Source organism: Octopus bimaculoides, chromosome 1 (genome assembly GCF_001194135.2).
Source record: "Octopus bimaculoides isolate UCB-OBI-ISO-001 chromosome 1, ASM119413v2, whole genome shotgun sequence".
NCBI lineage: Eukaryota > Metazoa > Mollusca > Cephalopoda > Octopoda > Octopodidae > Octopus > Octopus bimaculoides.
Genome location: NC_068981.1, coordinates 65,101,410 through 65,120,652, shown reverse-complemented (window position 1 = coordinate 65,120,652; position 19,243 = coordinate 65,101,410). Strand labels below are relative to the sequence as shown.

At 35.4% G+C, this 19,243-nt stretch overlaps 1 protein-coding gene across 5 annotated transcripts in view; it reads right to left on the bottom strand.

Annotated features, from left to right (window-relative positions):
- Window positions 1–19,243, bottom strand: part of LOC106877504 (flotillin-1) — an 89,037-nt gene that overhangs the window by 43,050 nt on the left and 26,744 nt on the right. For all 5 annotated transcript variants that reach the window (XM_052967216.1, XM_052967219.1, XM_052967223.1 and 2 more), the window contains exon 2: window positions 9,861–9,936. In XM_052967216.1, coding sequence (XP_052823176.1) covers window positions 9,861–9,936 — 76 coding nt within the window. The remainder of the gene's footprint in view (window positions 1–9,860; window positions 9,937–19,243) is intronic.

Here is a 19,243-nt window from a genome sequence, read left to right as displayed (position 1 = left end):
ATATATATATATATATATATATATATATATATATACATACATACATACATACATACACACATACATACATACATACATACATACACACATACATACATACACATAAAGTAATCGAGTCAATGTCTGATCATAGTGACTAATGGTTTTACATCCACAAAGGCTTTAGCTTTGTGGACATCTTTTCAGACTGTAAAGCCATTGTGGATGCAAAAACCATTGGTCACTCTATGATCGGACATTGACTCGATTACTTTTAATACATTACTGCTCTATGGTTTAGAGTGTGCTTCTTTAGATATATGATACAATGACAATATTTATATATACCTACCTACATACATATATATATCTATGTATGTATGTATATATATATCTCAAAATAAGCAACATGATATCAAGTAGTACAGCAGTACAACCATTTCAAGCGCCTCATTTAATTGAACAATGCAATCATATCAATTTAAATGCATTGCCATCTTCAGCTGCACAAATGAATTGGCTGGCATTGCATTTGAATTGATGTAATGATTGTTTTGTTCAATTAAATGGAGCTGCTTGAAATGGTCGTCCTTGACATCCTGTTGCTTATTTTGATTTTATTCACCCTACTTTGTGCTGTGTGGCTTAATACCAGACTGACTCGGTGTTTCAACTTAAGTACCTAATTTAACTGAATCTCATTTATATATACATATATATATTAGTTCAATTTAAAATGTTTCTATTTTTGTAATGGGTAAAACAGTATTGAATAATGAGTGTATATTTTCTAATGAGTGTTTTTGTTTAGATACACAAAGACATCATTGAAGTCAATAAAATGTACGAGTCTACTTTTTATCGACTTTCACATTGACTTTATATATCTGCACAAAAGCACTATTTAGAAGATGATAGCAAACAAAAACACAAAAATATACACATGCGCACAGGTAATATTTATGTGTGTGAGTGAGCAAAAGCAATATAATACAAGATTAATGGTGTAAATTGATGAATAACAAATAAACAGTCTTAGATATACACATTACCTATCTCTTGATCTGTAAGACATCTAGTACTTACTTAATTCATTAAAATATTTGAATACGTTAACTTTAAATAGAACACTTAGTTTTGAAAACAACTCAAAGAAAATGAAAAAAAAACCCAAAAAATAAGACAAATGAAAAAAATGAATAAAGAAAAGCCCTCCTTCCTCTCCAATTGATTATATAGCATTTAAAAATATTCTGCACACTATTACACCTGATGACAGCCACAAATGACAAATGCTTCAATGGAAACAAATCAACAGCATTTATAAGAGGAATGATATAGATAAAAGGGGCAAACATTTCTAATAGTGAATAAAGATTTCAATTACCACAATTTTATGTCTGCTTTCAAAACTGAGATGGGTAAATAGATTGTCATAGGTCCAAGCCAGTTCTTATTTGGTTGAGCTAAAGGAATGCATCTTGCTCAACTATTCTACAGTGTACTGGGTAAATTTCATAATAGCACCAGCTTTAGAGAGGTTACCTTGTTTTCTGCAAAACTAAGTCCTCTTCATTCTATGTTGTTTCCACTTCTTCAAAAAGAGGGAAGCAGAGTGATGAAAGAGATGCAGTGATAGACAGGTAGATATAGGTTTTTGGTAAATGATAAAGAGAAGCGGAATGATGGAAGTGAAGGAGAGTGATGTATGTCAAGAAAGACTAATAGAAGAGGAAGTAATGTATGTCTGTGTCTTCAGAGAGAGAAAAAAGGAAGAGTGTGAAGGACAGTAATGAATATGCTGATACCAAGACGGAATGAGTGAGGGATAAAAATAGAGACAGGTAATAGTAAAAGACAGAGGTGGATGTTATATATATATATAACAAATAATAAATGAGTATATGCATATACACGTACAAGTATGTGCATACCTACATCTACCTGTATATATAGGTGTATATCTGGGTACAGGACGTTGCAAACAAAACGTAGACAAAAAAATAATAATAACGAGAGTACAGAAAATACACAGGCCACATAGAGAACATTTTCCTTCATCAGCTGCCCCCATTCTAACACAGGCGTTTCGAAGAGTTAGGACAGGAGAGAGAGAGAGTTATGGCTGTAAAACGAAGGGTGACAGTAGGGGATATAGAATATGGAAAGATATGATGCCATCCCTGTGGTGGAAGTGAAGTAGAATGATAGAAGTTAAAGGGGAGGAATTGAATATAAAAACAAAGCCACATCTTGTTATATAGGCAGTGTAATAGAGAGAATAGGAGAGAAGACAAGTGCAAGACGAGAGGGTAACAAAGAGATGGTGGGGAGGCAAAAGGGAGATTTAACAGGAACATAAGCAAAAGACCCAAATGTAGATATATTATACATTGTCACCTCTATTACTACCACTCTGCTTGCATGGATGAATGAGTCTTCTGCAGTCCTGTGTATCAACATGTCACAGCTCTTTGCCAGCCCTTTATGAGGTCCAGATTCTTGGGATCAGTCTGGCCTACTTTATGCAATGTTTTCTTAGGTCTCTCTCTTGCACAAGTTCTGTCCACTTCAAGTGCTAGCACATCTTTATACACCTGATATTCTTAATACACACCATATGCACATATCAGTGTAATATTCTCTCTTGCATACTACATTTGATTATGTTCAGTTTTTCTCAGCTCATTTGTGTCCCATTATTCATGCACAATAACATTACACATCTAATTTCTTTCTAACTTTCACAAATAATCTGCATTCAAAGCTCATGATTCACAACCATGCAGCATCATACTTCATACATAAGTATCATACAATCTGTCCTTCACTCAAAACAAAATAACCCTTTGTGTACTTAGTAAATGCAAGCTGACCACTAGTTCTTGAGGATCCTACTGTTTATTTTATGGAAAAAAGTTAGAAATATAACCTATCAATCTATGTCCTGCTTACATTATAATCTAATAAGGATTCTCTGAACAATACCAGTTCTATACAAATAAAGCTTTATTTTTACTCGTTTCATTTCCCACATAAGAAAGATTCCCAGGATGAAACAAGTTTTTCTTCTAACATTTGTACAAGCATGCAAACAAACATGCTTACACGTAAATGTGCATGCACACTTATGAGAATGTGTATTCATGTACTGTGAGAAAGAGTAAAGGAAATAACATTACAACAACAACTTAAGAGACAGAAATGTAGCTTAGCTCTAGCAGTAAGCATTTAAGATCATGACAAAGGAAGTACCTTATTCGGTGATTCCCAAAGAGTCTCCCAATTCAAGGATAGAAGTTTAATCAAAGTAATTAATATTTGCTATTATAGAAGAGAAAAATGCTACAATTTCATTGTTTTAATTTTTAATCAAAGTACCAGTAGTAGAAGCAGAAATAATAATGATAATAGTAATAATGTCGTCGTCGTTTAACGTCCGCTTTCCATGCTAGCATGGGTTGGACGATTTGACTGAGGACTGGTGAAACCAGATGGCTACACCAGGCTCCAATCTGATTTGGTAGTGTTTCTCAAGCTGGATGCCCTTCCTAACGCCAACCACTCAGAGAGTGTAGTGGGTGCTTTTACGTGTCACCCGCACGAAGGCCAGTCAGGCGGTACTGGCAATGGCCACGCTCATCTCGCTCGAGAAACCTCAAAGATCATGAGAGACTGTGGTTGTTTGACATGCTAGAAATAAGTCAAATGTTCCCTAAATTCCGTTCTACTGTTTAGTAAAATGGATAATACTTGAAATAATTTGCTTTTGGCTACAAAGGAAGATTGAATGATTGCGGCATGAATGTCTTTAATCATATGTCTACTTAACCAGGACTGTCCTGGAGCTAAACAACATAGCACTGAAGAAAGCTGAAGTACTTTGAAAGGTTTCAGAGATAAATGTTCATTTGTTTTGCAAATAAGATGGACACAGGTATGGCTGTGTGGTAAGAAGCTTGCTTCTCAATCACACGATTATGGATTCAATTTATTTCACATTGCTCCAGTTCACTCAGCTGTATTGGCCTTTGCCTTTCCCTTGGATAACATTGATGGCATGGAGAGGGGAGGCTGGTATGCATGAGCAACTGCTGATCTTCCATAAAACAACCTTACCTAGACTTCTGCCTCGGAGGCAAACTTTCTAGGGGCAATCCCATGGTCAATCATGACCGAAGGGGGGTCCTAAGTATACACATGTACCTGTGCACACAAACTCATACTAGGTTCAATTTGCTAGGCTTTGCCCAACATTGTAATTTTGCTTAATAAAGACCTGGCAAATAAATTAAGAAGCATATATGGAGTTGCAAGAAAAATCTGACAAAGTGTTTTATAATTAATCAACTAAGCATGACTCAATCTACTTCTTGGGCTATAGATATTTTATGTATGTTGCTTAATGATGGAATAAAAAATATATAAGTGAAATGTAAATGCCACTTTAAGCCCAATGCTCAGCTATGCAGATAATATGAAAATCTCTCCCTGGAGAAGATAACCTATGGCAGATAACACATACAATATAACTAAAATGTCAAACTTAAAACTCAATGCTTAGTTCTGTAGACAATAAGTAAATTTCTCCCTGGAGAAGATAATTTATTGCAGATAATGTTTACAATATAACTATGCAAGTCACACTAACTATTTCCAACAACTTGGTGAAGTAGATGACGGTTTCTACCTTAGCCTTAGGTGAACCAATACCTAGTGAGATGAGGTCAACATAATGTATGCAGAAGCCAATTATAGATTCTTTTATTATATTACTTATTTCAGTCACTGAACAGCAGCCATTCTGAGGCATCAACTTGAAGGGTTTAAATGATTCAAATCAATCCCTGCACTGTTTTTGAAAAATTAAATTTTTTATTTTTTTTATTTTTCAAGTTTGATATCTATTCTATTGGTCACTTATTGCTAAATCACTAAGTCAAAAGGACATAAACAAACCAACACCATTGTTAAGCAATGAGAGATAAGTACAAGGACACACACACACATAAATGGGCTACTGCACAATTTTGGTTTACGAAATTCATTCATAACATATTGGTCAGCCTAGGGCTATCATAGAAGACATTTGCCCAAGGTGCCATGAAAAGAGACTAAGCTCAAAACCTTGACATTATGAAGCCAACTTAACTACACAGCCATGCCTGTATCTCTAAACACACACACACAGACACACACATACACAGAGGCACACACCTTTCAGTAATGTATATTGGTGAGCAAGAAAACAGGTGCATTTGAGCAAAAATACTGTGTATTTATTGCGCTCAAAATGTAGACACTCCCTTGTCACTCTTATCACTGGAAAAGCAGTAAACCAATGACATTATTTTTCACAGAATGCACAATACAGAATTAAGAGTAATTGAAGCTAAGTTGTGAAAACCGAAGAGGAATCTTGTACTAAATGCTCTTGCCTGCAAATAGAGATATCACAAATAAATCCTTGACAGGAAATATTACTGCTTGAGAGCTAGGTTTGCAAGGAGGTCTTTGAGTACTTGAAGAGGTTGTAGAATATTTGAGTGTCCAACTGACGAAAGAGAAAGAGAGAGCAAGAGAGAGACTGAGAAAGTGCAAGGAAGTAAGAGAGAGAGGAAGGTTTACTGAACAAAATTTTTTTCTTAGTCGTAGGTTATTTTTCTATATTGACAATTACTAACTAGAAGACTGACAAAATGACATGCTGAGGTTTTGGGAAATAAAAGAATTTCACAATTTATATTACTATAACAGAGTGATGGAGTGGGGGACTTAAATGAAATCTCTCTAAAGAAGTGATTAATTTCTATTAAACCAATGTGGGCAAAGATAAAGATTTATCCATCTCAAATATGTTTTGACATGGTAGTAAGAAAACTGGTAAACAAGGAGCAAAGGTCATGTGTGAATGTTTCTATCATGGACCAAGCTCACAAAACTATTCAAAATCAATATTATAGTGAAGTAGAAATGGGGTTCCTTTATTGATTAGTCAAGAGAAGAAAAGCAGCACTAATGAGCATTTTGCAGGGCTTCTAAGACAGTGGGAAACAAAGAAGAAACCATGCTTTGTAGGTCATCATCAGGCTGTTTACAGCAGAATGGACTCTGCATATAATGGTTTAAACTGAAAGAAAGATCAAATCCACCAGCAAAGAACAAATATAATCTATACAATTTCCATTGACTGTATTTCACTCAAGGCTTCAGTTGATTCAAGCTAAATTACAAGGCTCTGGTCAAACATGCTATACAGTGGGGGTGAACTCAAATAATTCAACCGAAAACAAACTACTGAATCACAAAGCTCTATTTGTACCAGACAAAAAGAGGTAAGGGGACCAGGTAAAATGTAGTGTAAAGCATCAACTCCTTTCTCTCTCTCTCCCTCATACATATAAACAACTACAAAAGAAGACCTTAAAAGTATAGAAAATTTAATTAACACTGTGAGCATATGACGTTATACTACAGTGCACCCACAGAATGTATTCATAATAGCTATTTATAACTATGAACGTTAAGTACCTCAGCCATCTACATGGTGCAGTCATACTGGTGACAGGATATGAATTCTTAAACCTTCAGCTTGGAGCCAAGTACCTTATCAACTTAAACAGCTGCAATTTCTAAGACAAAGATAAAATCTATTTTTGCAGTCAGCCTTTTCACTCAATGGTAACAACGTCTTCAACACCAGTCCATCTCTGTCTGTTAATAAAGGAGAAGATGGGGATCTTTGACCAATTAGAAAAAGCAGCCAAAACTCCTTCAAGTCACATTTTACTGCTTTGAAAAAAAAAAAAAAAGGGGGGGGGGACACATTAGATAATATAACCAAAAATGCACAGAGTGAAGAACAAAGTGTAGTGTGATCTTGGCTAGAACATATATCTCCTGGATCAAGACAACCTGGGGCTAAACAACAACAAAGATATCAGAGCATTACAAATAAAATTATCTCAAGTAATCTTATTTCTATATTTATTTTTAGGTTATATGATATTTACATTTAAATAATTGCCTCAATTCAAGATCTAATCTGTTTATAATTTACACCAACCACAACAATGACCTCAAATAATAACCAGCAACCCGGTCATCCAATCATTGACCCCCATCCTCTCCACTTGTGCCTAACAATCTTTTACTATTCAAAGTCGTTACATAAGTTGTCACTCCTACAAAAACTAAACGGTTGAAAGATATCAAGTTGCTAACAAACATATATAACATTATATCACCTACAGCTTACATTTTTCTTCAAATATTTTCTTTGTTTTTGTTCAGTGCCATGTTGCCCATCCCTTGACCTGGTAGGCCTATAAACAAAGACCATCTAACCATCTTATCTTTCATCCAATCTTACAATATCTGCTGTTTTACCCCCCCCCCCAATCAAAAGGAAGGCTGCAAATTTTGAAGTGGAGGTTATAGTTAAAATCAAACCACCTGTTAGGAACAGCTAAATCACCCTCAAATTACACCCACTGTCTTAGAAAAAAGCACAGTTGATAACCTTTCCCCAATAGAAAAATGAGATGGTTATGGTCGTTGATCACTGGTCTGTTGGGTCAGGGTTGACCTAAGACTAAACAATGGCTAGAACTTAGTTTATCAATTCCATGAAAGAATGAATGGTAAAGTAAACTTCAGTGGGGCTTGAACTCAAAATGCAAAGGTACATAAACTGCTCCAAAACTTCTTGTGTTCGAGTGATTTTGAGATCCATTGCCTTCTTAAAGACATTAAATTATTTTAAAAAGGAAAAGATTGAGTGACTCCATTCACTGGGTTTTGAATAGTACTAATGATATCTTTCTCAGGATGCTATTGATACTTTATAGAAACACTTAGTACACTCGGTGGAGTGGTTGGAAGAATACCCAGCCAAAACAGACAATGGAACCTAGTGTGGCCCTTGGCCTTGCCAGTTTCTGTCAATCCATCCAACTCAGGTCAGCATGGAAAGCGAATGTTAAATGTTGATGATGGTGGTGGTGCATAACAGTAGACAAAGATGACAGATGCAAGATTTTTAACATATATAGAGGAATGAAACAAAATACAAAAAAAGCTTTTACTCCAGTGCTCCAATGATTCTGCTACATCACTGTCTTCAAATTAAATAACACTAATCATTTTTAATTGTTTTTTTTTTTTTTTAATGACAAGGCCAATTTGTCTAAAAGAGGAGAGCAAAGAGATGAGATAATCTATTAAATTGATTCTTGTAGATTTAAATGGTGCTTATTTTCTTAAAACAAGAGGATGGTGAAAGAAAGCAGACATGAATGGCATTTGAACTCAGAAAAGGAAGGGAAGAAACAAAATACTATAATGCATTTAGTCTGGTGCTTTTGTGTCTTGGACATCTATAGTTTTAATTAACACTAAAAATAAAAAATGTTCAAGAGAAATGCAATCTAGTAATTATGTTAAGAACAAGTTGGATACTGGAAATGTAGTGAGCTGAAAAACATTGACAAATTATACAAGCAATTAGACAAAAACTCCCTCTAGAGGTGTTTAAAAATGTAAAGACAAGCAAGGGAGATGACTGCAGTAAGATCATCCATCCATCCATTTTCTCTATCCACTATTCCTGGAAGGGTTGAGAGAGTAGAGTCCTCAGGCATTTCCTCCATAGGGTCCTATCAGAAGTTATTACACTTTTCAGTTAGATCCCTAAGCGTGACTAACAGACTATGGATAGTGTTTAACTGTCTTATTCTGGTCTGCCTCTAGGAATCTTGCTAGCTGGATCAGTTTGAAAAATCCATCTTGCAATTGTTTCCTGCAATATTCTAATCACATGTTTGTAGTACAGGAGCTGTGACTTGACAATGGGGAGAAGTAGTGGCTTGACCTGGAGAGACTCCCTGAGCTATGCACCCTGTTGAATAACACTATTCCAGAGATCCTTTGGAGAAACCTCATTTTTAGCTGCATGTATTCATGATTGTCCTTAACATTCATGACTATAGGTGAAGATAGGCACATAAACCGAATTGAAGACAGTGAGGTTGGACAATATAAATAATGAAAACTAGAGTGGATCTGATCTTTAACCCCAACTGATGATACTTAACATTCTCAGCTTTGTAATTGAAAACCATACCAAAACACATTACTTTCACCAGATAGCTTTAAAAATCAAAGCTATTCCAGTTTGTCATGGTTTATCTGTTATTTTTAGATTTTAAATAACCATAGAGTTTTTGTCTACTAATTGTTTGGATTAGTCTCAACTGACTGAAGTTTTTCAACTCACAATATTACATATGTGGGAACCTACAATGTCTATTATGCAGAACACTCCCCTGATGTATTTTCTCAAAGTTGTAGTACTGAATACTGTTGTAGTTTTAACCATGCATCTTATACTAATGTAAAACTAATTTTATTTTTATAGACAAGAGCAATAAACTAAAAATAAAGCCAACACGGAACCAGTAATTTCTTCATTTTTACTCCTTACTCCTCTAAACTAATCAGGGAAAATTATACCAAGCAACTAAGACTATGGTATGAAAAGATTAAAGAAAAAACCTCCGGTTGATCTACCTTGAGGTAGGCAGTAAGGAGAGAAAATTATATTTTATCTAAGATTAAAGCTAATCTTTAAATTGATAAATATTAATAAAAGATATAAAATAAAAAAGTTAACCCTTTGATGGCACTATTTCTAATGAAATACAATGGCTATGAGTTTTAATTAATTTTGAAAATAATCAAGAATTTGGAAGAATTTAAGTGATGGTTTTAATTTAATGGTTTTAAGTGATGGTTTTAATTTAAAATTGGTCTCAAATGCATTGGTACCAGAAACGATTAAAATATATTCTGCTTGTATAACAAAAATAATTGATACTGACCTCTGTATTTTCTGAATGCCAGGCCAAACAAAAGCTCTCCCTCCACGGATATATGCTGGTTGACTGTGAAAGCATCCTGTAAAAAACAAAATAGAATGTAAGAGATAGAAATTATTACTGGGTTTATTTATCTTAGCATAATTTCAGGGCCACAAATGTAGAGGGAAGGATAATAGGTAATTGCACTGACCTCAGTTTATGCCAATTTATCATCCACAAATGGACAAAAGATAATGATAACTCCAAATGATAGAAATAAATTCCACAAAAACTTTACTCAGTGTGTCACCATTTCTAGTATAACCAACGTTCAAAAGCAGATAAGAGAATTCAAAACTCAGGTTGATCACTGGTTATAACTAACAGCTGGAAAAGAGTATGAACATCAAACTTGATCCTTTCTCCATGAAACGGAGAAGCTCACCTATTGTACATAACTGATCATAGAAAGTAATGCATCAGCTTAGTATAGGTATTGAGACAAACCTTTTATATATATAGAATTTTGTACTTCATTACATAGATTTGCTGTAGATGGTAAGGGCAGAGATTATTGACACACGTTTTTAGTATACAACCAGATGCACTTTTTATTGCTACCACTCACCCATGAAGGTGGAACCTGCAGAGAGTCTGATAGACTAAGTTCAGACATTAGTTATGTAGCTTTGTTAGCAGGTACAAAACAATGTGCAATGGGAGGTTTAAAAGCAGTTTTAACTGAACAGGAAACAAAATACGATAAATATCAAATTGCAGATTAAAAGACTTTTTATTTTCTTTTAATCAACATACGATATCAGTAGGAACTGAACTCAAGTCAACAAACTGCAGTGCAGCTACTACCTAGTGATGAATAACACTTGTGATACCCTACATTAATTAGATTTTGCTAGTAACTATGGTTACCAACAGCTGTAAGGCATAATATAACAAGATAACTGCAGCATGTGTTAAACACCGAAACAAACAGGAGGTACCTCAACTTAATATAATCAACCAGCATTCACACTAGGTGATAGTGATTCCTCGTATAGGTTTGTATGAAATCACAAATTTGCAGGAAGTTGGGGAGAGGGAGTATAATTGAGTCAATTAACCTCAGTATATAACAAGCACTGGTTTTTTTTTTTTTTGACCTCATTTCTTCTTGGTATGTGAAGAAACGTAATTAAATCTTGTAACATTTATTGGAGTTAGTGTTTCTGCTCAAACTGAGTAAAACTATTTTTAACAGACACAAAGCCAGGAATTTGGAGAACGGGGAGAGAAGGGGTTTAGTTGGTTACATAGATCCCAGTACTTGACTGGTATCTTATTTAATTGACCACAAAAGATGAACAGCAAAAGTGACAATGGCGGAACTTGAACACATAATCTGAGAATCAACAATGATTTCAGTAATGAATTTGATGAGAGGGTAGGAGTCCAAAGTTCAGTTCTCACTCCTCTCTTATTCATCAAAGTCTCTATAGGCCATCATGGAGAAGTTTAAGAGTGGCTGTCCATGGAACTCCTATATGCTAATGATCTAGTTCTCATAATTGAATCTAAATGGTAATTAGAGGAAACTCCAGACTTGGAAGCTAAACTTACAAGTAAGAGGCCACAAGGTAAACTTAGCAAAGACTAACATTTTGATAAGTAGAAAAGATTTAGGGAAAGGGCCTTGCTCCCACCTTCTCTTCTATAATGTGAATGGATGTGTTCCTCTACAGCAAGAAACCTATCATGTTCTGGACCCCTATCTCTCACTTTACCCTTTCATTCCAAAGCATAAAGCAACCCCACTCTCCACTGTAGTTCTATTCAAAGATAATCTTAGTCTTGCAAGCACAGCAACTTAAATAGTGCTAGTACCGCAGAAAAATGCACATAGCTCAGAAAGCATGCTAATGTAGCACAATGCAGTCTTCAGAATGTTGGATTCTATCTCAGCATGGAAAATAGATTTTTGATGATGATGAATGTAAAGTGACAGAAGTATTATTAAAATACTAAAATGTATGAACATTTCAAGATGTGGCCTCTAATCTGTCTAAGAGGATAAGTCTATGCAAGTTGGACCATGATGGCCCATCTGACCCATGCTAGCATAAAAAAGAAACAAAATAGAGTACTAGGCAAAATTTTCCAGTTGGCCTTAATCAAATAATTTAAGTCAAAATTGTTGTAAAATGCAAATTGCCTCTGATTATGCACAAGGACAGGTTATATAGTGAAAGGATTTCACTTGGTTTGCTAAAAATAGCAGCCAAATTTTCTTTAAATCATACTCAGCCATTAAAAAAAAAGAGAGGAGTACAAGACAAATTAAGTAGTCTTAGATACATTATCCCAAAGAACTAAGATGAAGTGGTCATGGCTGGGACACTTTTGAATGCCTGTACAGTCAGAGTGAACTGGCACCAACCAACTTAGACTTGATTGAATTATGCCCAGTACTTATTGGGGCTGTTTTCAGTAGGATAAAATGGTAAAAGTCAACTGTAAGATTTGTTTTAACTAACAACAAAGTTAGATATAACATAATAACATTTAATTTGCTAAACTGTTTACAGTTTCTACTAATTCCACCAATTCACTTGCACATGAGAAATCCAAATGGCCTAAAATATCTGTAATTATCTCTTGTAACATTAGGTAAATGCCACTTACAGAAAGTATTTCCTTTCCCGCCCACCAATAACTAAGCTGTGGATTAATATTCTAAGCAATGGGAGAAAAGGAGCAATTACTAAATCTCCTACTCAACATGTACTAAAATTAACAGTTAAACCATTTATCTAATGCACTTTAAAATGAGCCAGGTAATGAGCCTCTATGCAGTTTCCAATTTGTTAGAAACAGCAGTCAAATCTGTCAATCAACTCATACCCTATCATCTTAAAAAAGGATGGACCTCTTAGTATATAAAAACGAAAGTAAGTTCCAAGTTGTAGACTACAGCTTTATATCAAGATAACTAGTATTTTGCATATGAGCACCTCTTTTCAAGATGATGATAATCAACAATTAACTTCTGAAATTTGTTTAGCTCTTAACAGAAAAAAACCTTAAATTAAAAATATTGTATACCTTAAAGTACTGTTATAGATACTAGAACAAGTTAACTTAGATAACTTAGGTTTCGGCCAGTATAGGCCCAGGCCATGTCTAACTTAATAGCACCACCTGGTGAAGTCATTTAGATTGTGATTCACACCTCAGTCATATGTGGGACACCATGGCCTGTTCTAGCAAAGAGTTATTAATGCTGGAGACACATACAGGATTTTGAGAAATTTGTCCATAAAACTTTTGAATTTTATGGGATATGTTTCCGTTTTGATGTATTTTGGTATAATACTAAAGAGAACTGGATCAGTTAAAGTAAAGTAGTTGTGTCGTAATATTATGAGTTTTGAGTTCGATTTCTATAGTGGACAAATAGCACAGGGGCCAAGTCTTGGGCAGATGGCTTAGGGGTGGAGTCTTGGGTGGATTTTAAAATTAATGCCAACATCATTTGTGCAATATTAATGGAATATTTCCCACATCACACAGATGATGTAGCACTCACAGCAGCATTGGAGAGAGTAGAGATTGAGATTTTTTAGTCAACCCCAGTAGTCAATACCTATCATGCTGTTTATATTTCTTGTTATTGACCTGTGGAGTGCTTTCACTTTCATAACGCTTTGCTTCGTGTGGGGAGACCACAGCGGGCAGAAAAAAAATTCATTAAAACACACACACACACACACTTTACAAGAAACTAAAAATAAAATTGACAAAATTTTACTTTTGGATCTATGTTTGCTTTTTATTAATATATTCATTTATTTATGCATTTTCATTAACCTCAACTTGAACTGTCTCAATAGTTTGACTGGAGCAATTTTGAATGAATCAACATTTTTGGACCAAATGAAGATTGTCAGCAACTTTTTGAAGCAATTTTCCCAAACTATAGCTTATTCATAATTATATATATTTTTGGCTTTAACATGAGCAAAGTCAGGTACTATAGCTGGTTGTATGGGATAACATAGTTCTACATGCATGATGCCTAAAAAAAAATAGAACAACGATGGCTAAAATGCCTCTAATCATTGGCCAGCTGAGCAGGTTCTAGAATAAATTAAGAATGACACTAAAAGAATTCATTCGCATTGATTGATATTATCAGGGAATATAGTATTGGAGTGAAACTTACCACTAACAGATCAAAAATTTGTTATTACAAGAGACAGCAAGAGAGCCTCTACAAAGTGGTCAGATTAAATCACATCCTACCAACCTAAAAATAAAGAACATGGCTTTCCAAACACATTGCATATGAAAATAGATGAATAAAAAAAAGAGATGAGATGGTTAAAAAAGACCATTGGTCTACTTGATCCAAGTTGACTTTAGTCTTAAGCAGTATCAACTATAGATTGGCATTCATCAGTCTTGAAAGATCATGGATCTTCACCTGGAGAATTTCATGTCAGCTGCTGATGGTGGTGCAGCATCTGCTGTGGCTGTACAGACCCAAGTCTACAAAAGAGTGGCAGTCTTGCATGCAGAGACTGCATTTAAAGAAGCTCTCCATCTCTCTCTTTGAGCACGCTTTCCTTCAGTGGCAAGTTTCAGTTTCTCTTCCCCTTGCTTAGTAAGATGAGATGGTCATAGAAGACCATTGGTCTGCTTGAGCCAAGTTGACTTCATGCTGAGCAATATCAACTATAGCACCAATGAAGTAACATTTACATCAGTGCTTCTCAAAGTGGATGATACTGCCCCGTGGAGTGAGGACTGAGGAAATTTTATATGGGTACTGAGGGCAAAGGGGTGGTGGTGGTGGTGTCAATGAATGCATTTGTAAAACTCTTTTAGTGTCTTCTATTTAAACATTAATTAAAAAAAAAATGAAAATTTAATATAATATTATAATAAACTGCTGGCAACATCAACAATAATAATAGATCTTGAAATGTAAGTAAAACAAAATCGAATATATGCCAACTATTTGGAGGATGGTGCTATGGTAGGTAGTCACAGCATTAAACTAGTGTTGGAACTCAATTGGTACCCTGACAGGACATTAGATGGGTGAAGGACATAGCAAAGGAACATTGAGATAGTGTTGCTAAAAGTAGCTAGTTTAAAATATTTGTGCAGCACTTACTTTGGTGGTCACTACACTGCTAGAAATAGCAATAAAATCTCACTACCAGTTTGGAAAAAAAAAAAGAAAAAGTGAAACAAAGAAAAGGAAAGAAATATTGGATAATGTAGGCTTAGATGCAACAAATTTCTCTGAACAAAGCTGACATGGAAGTAAACAACAATTCAGTCTCTTATGCTTGCACATATACTATCACCTGAAACTCTTTGAAAACTTGAATGCCTAGATAATTGCACGTTCTGACCTTTGAATATTTGATAAGTCACCTATTTTCTGCATGCATGCAAGATTTACATTATACCCTTTGATACTAGTGTTTCATAGATAAAGACTTGAATGGCAATCTTCTGAATTACTCAAAACATCAACGATACCAACAACATAAAATACTATCAAGTACAGCATTACAATAGGTCAAATAACTAGAAAAATATCAATATATTTAGTCACAAGTAAGTGAGAACTACAAGAATTGTTGGCAACCCTGATCAAAAGCATGCATGACTTTGATCTCCCCCACCACATCCCATATATTAAGGTCTACATTGTCTAGCTTTTACTGGTTTCAGCCATTGGATTGTGGCCATACTGGGGCACTGCCTTGAGAGTTTTAATTGAACAAATCAACCTCAGTACTTACTTTTTAAGTTTGGTACTTACTCTATAGGTCTCTTTAGCCAAAACTTAAGTTATGGGGATATAAACAAACCAGCAACTGACTGTGAAGTAGTGATGGGGAATTAATACAGAAACACACACATAAATGTATACATATATATATGATGGGTTTCTTTTAGGTTCCTTCTATCAAATCCACTCATAAAACATTGTGGTTAACCTGGAGTTACAGCAGAAAACACTGAACCAAGTTGCAATGCAATGGGATGGAACCTAGAACCATGTGGTTGAGAATAAACTTCTTACCTCACATCCATTTTTATTTTTTAAAACTAGGGTGGTTTGTTTTATTCTGGATCCTCCAAATATTTGCTTGGCTTGCTACAAATGCCTGTCAAGAGCTAATGCTTTGAGACAAAGCATGAATGTCACAATATTGCAGCTGACGCTTACCTATAAGTCATAAACTGTTGAGTCTAAGTAAGAAATCAACATGTGCACACAGATCAAGAGTAGCAGAATTATTCCTGATTATATATGGATAGAAAACATTGCTGATAGAATCTACCTAAGTATATTACAAGTAATTTTTAAATTGACCCTCAGTACTTTTAGTGGTATTTATTTCAATACCAGAGATACTAAAAAGCATTGGCACTGCATATTCAGCCAACTTATCACTTGGAATTTAGTGTACATGTGAGTTATATACAAGAGGGTACTGAAAAGTAACTGGCTCTAAGGGTACCATGAAAGCCTGGTTAGAGGCCTAACCTTCCAAGTTCTTTTACAGGGTTTAGAACTGAAGGACTGCTGCAATAAGTGTGTGAATCCAAGAGGGGAATATGTTGAATAAAATCATAATTAACTGATCCTCCTGTATTTTCTTTTACCCAAAGCCAGGAACTTTTCAGCACTCCCTTGTACATTTTTGTGCATATATATATATATGGACAAAAACACAAAAACTTGCAATAAACTGAATCAATAATGGCTTAGTTGACTCGGTAGAAGATCAATGGATTTGTATGTCTCATCACCAGCAATGTCTGGTGATCTAGGCAAAGCTTTTAACTGTTGCTGGTCCAATCCAGCTAGCAGTAGAATATATAAATACTGTCTGTTGTAGTTAAATAACATGGATGCAGCAGTTAAATTGCTGAACAGATATGGTATTAGACTACCACCTAGTACAATTCCTCTGCAGGCATTTCTTTGTGTATTTGCACAGTACACTTTATTTGATCTATCTCATTTCCCCTGGGATTAGTCCTTGCTCAGACTGATTAACCACACCAATGATCAAAAAGCATTCCAACTATGACCATTCTCTATTTCTATTTTTACAGACTGTGTATATTGCACAGCAATATTCAATGTATTCTTTCTTTTTGAAGATGACAAGGTCTGATTTGAGAGATATTTTACAACCAGATAATGCTAACCACACAAATGTTAATGAGATATAGTATTTTTGAGTTAAGTACATGCAAACAGCGGAATATGTTTAGAAATTGTGGTAAGGCTTCATTTAGGAAAAAGGATTTTCAGACAAATCAATCTTTATAATGCTGACTAGATGTAAAAGTGAGAGATTATGTATCAACTGCACTACTACTTTTTTTTTTAAAGCTTAGTACTCATTCTATCAGTCTCTTTTTGCTGAACCACTAAGTAATGGGGGCGGTGTAAACAAACCAACACTGGTTGTCAAGCAGTGGTGGAGGACAAGCACACACACACATAATAGGCTTTTTTCAGTTTCCATCTACCAAATTCACTCACAAAGTTTTGGTTGGCTTGCAGCTACTATAGCAGAAGACATTTACCCAAGGTTCCATGCAGTGGGACTGAACCCAGAAAGAACCACGTGGTTGGGAAGCAAACTTATCACACAGCCACATATGAAAATGAGGAAGACAATGGCCCTAGAGGATGCACACAGCATCTTGGAATAGCTGAAGTCAAACTATCTAAAGAAAATTATATACAGCATAATACAAAAAACAAGGAAAAAGCAATTATGCTATGAGTTATATTTTTCAGAATAATCCTTTCCTGAGAAAGTCCTAAAGTAAGTTGGTTTCACTTCATGTAATTTTTGATAATTTAATGGTCTTTTGCAATACATCTTTTTTTTCTTTCCTGTACGATGGGTTATAGTATGTTGTTGGCTGGTCTGAAGTGATGACTGGTCAAGTTGCTGAATGAATGAAAATGTATTTCTTGGACTGCATGAAGAAATAACTGACTACACCCACAAATGATTAACAGAAGATTTTTATTATTGCACATAGAGTTTAACTTTGTCAATCTTTCACAACCTCGTCATCCTTTAACATCTGCTTTCCATGCAGGCATGGGTTAGATGGTTTGACTCAAACTGGTAAGCTGGAGAGTTGCAGCACCAGGTTCCACTCTGATTGCCCTTCTTATAACACCAACCACTTCAAGAGTGTAATGTGCCACTGGCATTGGTGCCAGTTACATGACACCGGCATCGGCTACAACTATGCTTTCACTTGGCTTGATGAGTTAAGCATGGCACATCACCAAAGGTCTTGGTCACTTATCATTGCCTCTGTGAGACCCTATGTTTGAAAGGTGCCTTTTATGTGCCACCAGCAGAGATGCCGTTTATGTGATACCAACATCGGCCATGACTACAGTTTCACTTGGCTTGACAGACCTTCTCAAGCACGGCATATCACCAAAGGTCACGGTCACTTGTCATTGCCTCTGTGAAGCCCAATGGTCGAAGATCATACTTCACCACCTTGTCCTATGTCTTCCTGCGTCTGCCTCTCCCAAAGGTTCCCTCCACAGTCAGAGATCAACACATTTTTATGCAGCTAACAGTAATAATTACATACTGGAAGTCACTTCCCCATTTGGAGTTTACAACAAGCTTACTGATTTAGCAATCTGTGGCTGGCCCATCCCGACTGAAGAATAATTGCATAATATCCATGGTGACAGAATTTCTGTTTACTATAGGCCATCTTTCTTATCTTGCTGAATGTGGTAAGAATGGTGACACAAAATACAGTTGCCTCAAAATTCTGAAATTACCACCAAAAACTGCTTTCTTAAAAGTCACAAGGAGAAGATTCTGGAAGATGGAATTGCCTAATGGGTTGACACTGATTGGTTGCTTCCAATCATGTGAAACTACTCTGGACTGATCGTGATATACGACTGGCTACCTAGTAGTTCAATTTTGAATCACTCACTGCTACACGTTTGTTTTCCCTGCTTAAATGGAGCAATTATTTCACAACTGAAAATATTCTTCCCACTGCTATCCATTCAATTGGGAATTGGAATGGACTAGGCTTTAGCTAGACAAATTGGAGCAAAGAAAATTACATATCTTACTCAAGGGCACAACACAATAGCTACAGTAATATCTGAACTCATTGCTTGTCTTAGTACTCAAGCACATTAATCTCAATGGGCATTTGCAGAATTCCCTTAACACATTACTGAGATCTACTGGGAACTGATATATAAACTAATGCATGGCACTGCAATATACATACACACACACACACACACATTTTCCTGCAGCCAAGACTTTTTTAAAGTTCTTATACATATATGTATGTAT